This window comes from Protobothrops mucrosquamatus, unplaced genomic scaffold (assembly GCF_001527695.2).
Source record: "Protobothrops mucrosquamatus isolate PMUCROS unplaced genomic scaffold, P.Mucros_1.0 scaffold4417, whole genome shotgun sequence".
Classification (NCBI taxonomy): domain Eukaryota; kingdom Metazoa; phylum Chordata; class Lepidosauria; order Squamata; family Viperidae; genus Protobothrops; species Protobothrops mucrosquamatus.
Window position 1 is genome coordinate 96,456 of NW_015390330.1, and position 2,749 is coordinate 99,204.

The 2,749-nt window shown below is 54.3% G+C and overlaps 2 protein-coding genes across 2 annotated transcripts in view; both read right to left on the reverse strand.

Moving 5' to 3' along the window:
• The window catches only part of LOC107298996 (proteasome subunit beta type-8-like), a 2,278-nt gene extending 1,655 nt beyond the window's left edge, over nt 1–623 (reverse strand). The window contains exon 1 of the mRNA XM_015828361.1: nt 600–623. Within this exon, the coding sequence (XP_015683847.1) occupies nt 600–623 (24 nt within the window). The remainder of the gene's footprint in view (nt 1–599) is intronic.
• Nucleotides 624–1,208: 585 nt separating this feature from the next.
• Nucleotides 1,209–2,749, reverse strand: part of LOC107298997 (proteasome subunit beta type-8) — a 3,496-nt gene continuing 1,955 nt past the window's right edge. The window contains exons 3-4 of the mRNA XM_015828362.1: nt 1,518–1,722; nt 1,209–1,411 (exon numbers count right to left, since the gene is read on the reverse strand). Coding sequence (XP_015683848.1) covers nt 1,323–1,411; nt 1,518–1,722 — 294 coding nt within the window. The 3' untranslated portion in view covers nt 1,209–1,322. The remainder of the gene's footprint in view (nt 1,412–1,517; nt 1,723–2,749) is intronic.

Sequence of the window (2,749 nt, forward strand, 5' to 3'; positions counted from 1 at the left end):
CATGAATTAATTGGGTCAAGTCCAAGGCCGTCATGGAAGCCAAGAACTCCTGAGCTGCCGCCGACGTCCCACCCACTGATGGCAGGTTGAAATCCCCCAAGACCATAAGTCTGGGGGTCCCAACCGCCACCCCGGCTATCACGTCAGCCAGCTCAGGCAGGGCTGTTGATACATAGCAGGGAGCCAGGTATATAATCAATAAGCCCACTTGTACCCCTTGCCCCCACTTCACAAGGAGGGACTCCACGCCGTCTATCTGAGGCACAGTGGTCTCCCTTGGGCAAAGGCTCTCCCTTATAATGACCGCTACCCCCCCGCCCCTACCCCGGGTCCTTGGCAGCAGCATACCAGAAATCGGCCTGTGTAAACAAATGAAGCCCCATCCACACAGGATGCAGGCAGCAAGTGAAACTATGCTTCCTCGGGTGGGTGGAGAAACCGCTCTTCACAGAACCGGACCCTGGTGCCCCAAAGGTTGGGGGTCATTGCTCTAAAGCAGGGTTCCCCAACCTTTCCAGGTTGATAGCCTGGAGAGGGAGGGAAGGAAAAGAGGGAATGGTTTTCTGGGAGGGGCAGGTGCAAGAGTATCTATTGCTCACGGGAGTGGGGCCAAGCGCACTCATGCTGCTCACGTGAATGAGGCCTCAAGCAAGCACCCGTGACACGAGTGAGGCCCCGAGCACCCACGACACTTGCACAAATGGGGTTGGGAATGGCCAAAAACGCTCATGTGAACGAAGCCCCAAGCGCTTGTGCAAGTGAAGTCCCAAGTGGCCTCATGAGTCCCCAAGCACCCACAACACTTGCATGAGGCTCCAGCACCCACAACACTCACAAGAGAGGCAAGTGCCTGCGACGCTCACACGAGTGGAGCTCCGCGTGCCCCCGACCTTTGTGTGAAGGAGGCTCCGAGCACCTCCAATGCTAATGTGAGTGGGGCTGCAAGCACCCCCAATGCTTGCACGAGTGGGGTTGTGCCCGCGCATGCACGCACACCAGCCAGCCACTCACACGGCCCGGTTGCGTATATAGGACACGGACTGTGTAGTGGGATGTGGCTCGCAGGTTGGAGACCCCTGTTCTAAAGATTCAGAATGGGAGCTTCCAATAGTACCAATTTTATTTTCCACCATCAAAGAGACGTATTCTCGTTCAGACATCCGGACCACTTTTAAATTACAAATCAGAGCCAAAAGAAAAACGAGCTCAAATGCGGTTTATTGTTGCCCCGTGAAAAGACAGGGGGGCCGGTCCCCCATCCCTTTCCTCTCTGTCAGCCCTGAGTATCAGAAGATCTCCGTGCTTGCGGTCATCTGCCCATCTCATTTCTTCTCCTCCACATACTGGTGGAGCAGGTCACTGACATCCGTCCGCCCGACACGGATCCAGCCATCTTCCTTCATGTGGTACACTGGAGGATCGAGACACCGGCAGGTCAGTAAGGGACAGTACAAAACTAGCCTCTGCCCCTCCCCCCCATGGGCTAAAGAACCCAGTGGCTGCTTGGGGAAACATACTGTTTACCACCCCGCCCGAATAGGCGTCACGATGGGTGGCATAGCAGATGGCCCTTCGGCCGAGCTCATAGGCCTCCTCCACACTAAGATCGGGCCGGTGGCCACTGTCCAGGATTCCATAGGCATACGTGTTTCCGCTTCCCGTGGAAAAAAGAGGGGCTTTCAGCCGGGCTCCTCTGTCATCAATGTAGTAGAGACCAGGGCCCTGAAAAGGGAGGAAATTGTGACTCTCTGCAGCTCTGCCTTCGTTTACCTTCCCTGTGGGATTGTGCAGCCCAGCCCCGTCCAGAGCGCAGCAGCCTCAGTCCTTGCTCCAGGGTGTGGTTGAGGGTTACACTCCAGACATGGGCAGGACACGACTCAGTTTAACAGTAACCCATCGCAATGCCTGATCAATCTAGGCTGATGCAGTTAGATCCGATTAGTTCTGGGTGGGAGACCACCAAGAAATTCCAGGGCTAGTCTAAGAAGTAAAAGTGAAAGCGGAGCCAGTTTGATCTAGTGGCGAAGACCCCAGGCTGGAAACCAGGAGAATGTGAGTTCTAGTCCCGCCTTAGCCATGAAAGCCAGCTGGGTGACTTTGGGCTGGTCACTTTCTCTCAACCGGACCCACCTCACTGGATTGTTGTTGTGAGGAAAACAGGAGAAGAAAGGAGTATTAGGTATGTTTGCCACCTTACGTTATCTATAAAAATAATAAAGGTGGGATAAAACATTCTAAAAAGGAAAAAACAGTCCAGAAAGCCCCCTCCCCATGGCAAACCGTTTCTGTACTGATGCCAAGACAGCTACCTGGACAAGCCATCTTATCCTTCTAAAAAAAACACCTGTAGCTCTCCCCCCTCCTAAAACTGAAAAGGCCCACCCTTTCACTCTAGGGGGCCATAAGGGAGGATCACTCTTAGGCTGTGTGTGGGCCACACTTTGGGCAACTCTGCCCTACCAGATGAACCTTCAACCCTCCCTTCCAAAGCTGATGCCTAAATACCCAACCTTCTTCTTTTTGATTTTCTGCTAGAATAGCTATCCTTCTACCGTCTTCTCTTCTCTTCTTTCTCTTCTCTTCTCGTCCCTTTCCCTCCTCCCTCTCCCCTCCCAGCCGCTCCTCCCCTCCCCTCCCCTCTCCCACCTACTCTCTAGCCATGCCTTGCCCTCCCCTTCTTCTCTTCTCGTCCCCTTCCCTCCTCCCTTCCCCTCCACTCTCCCTCCTCTCTTGCCATACCTTGCCCTCC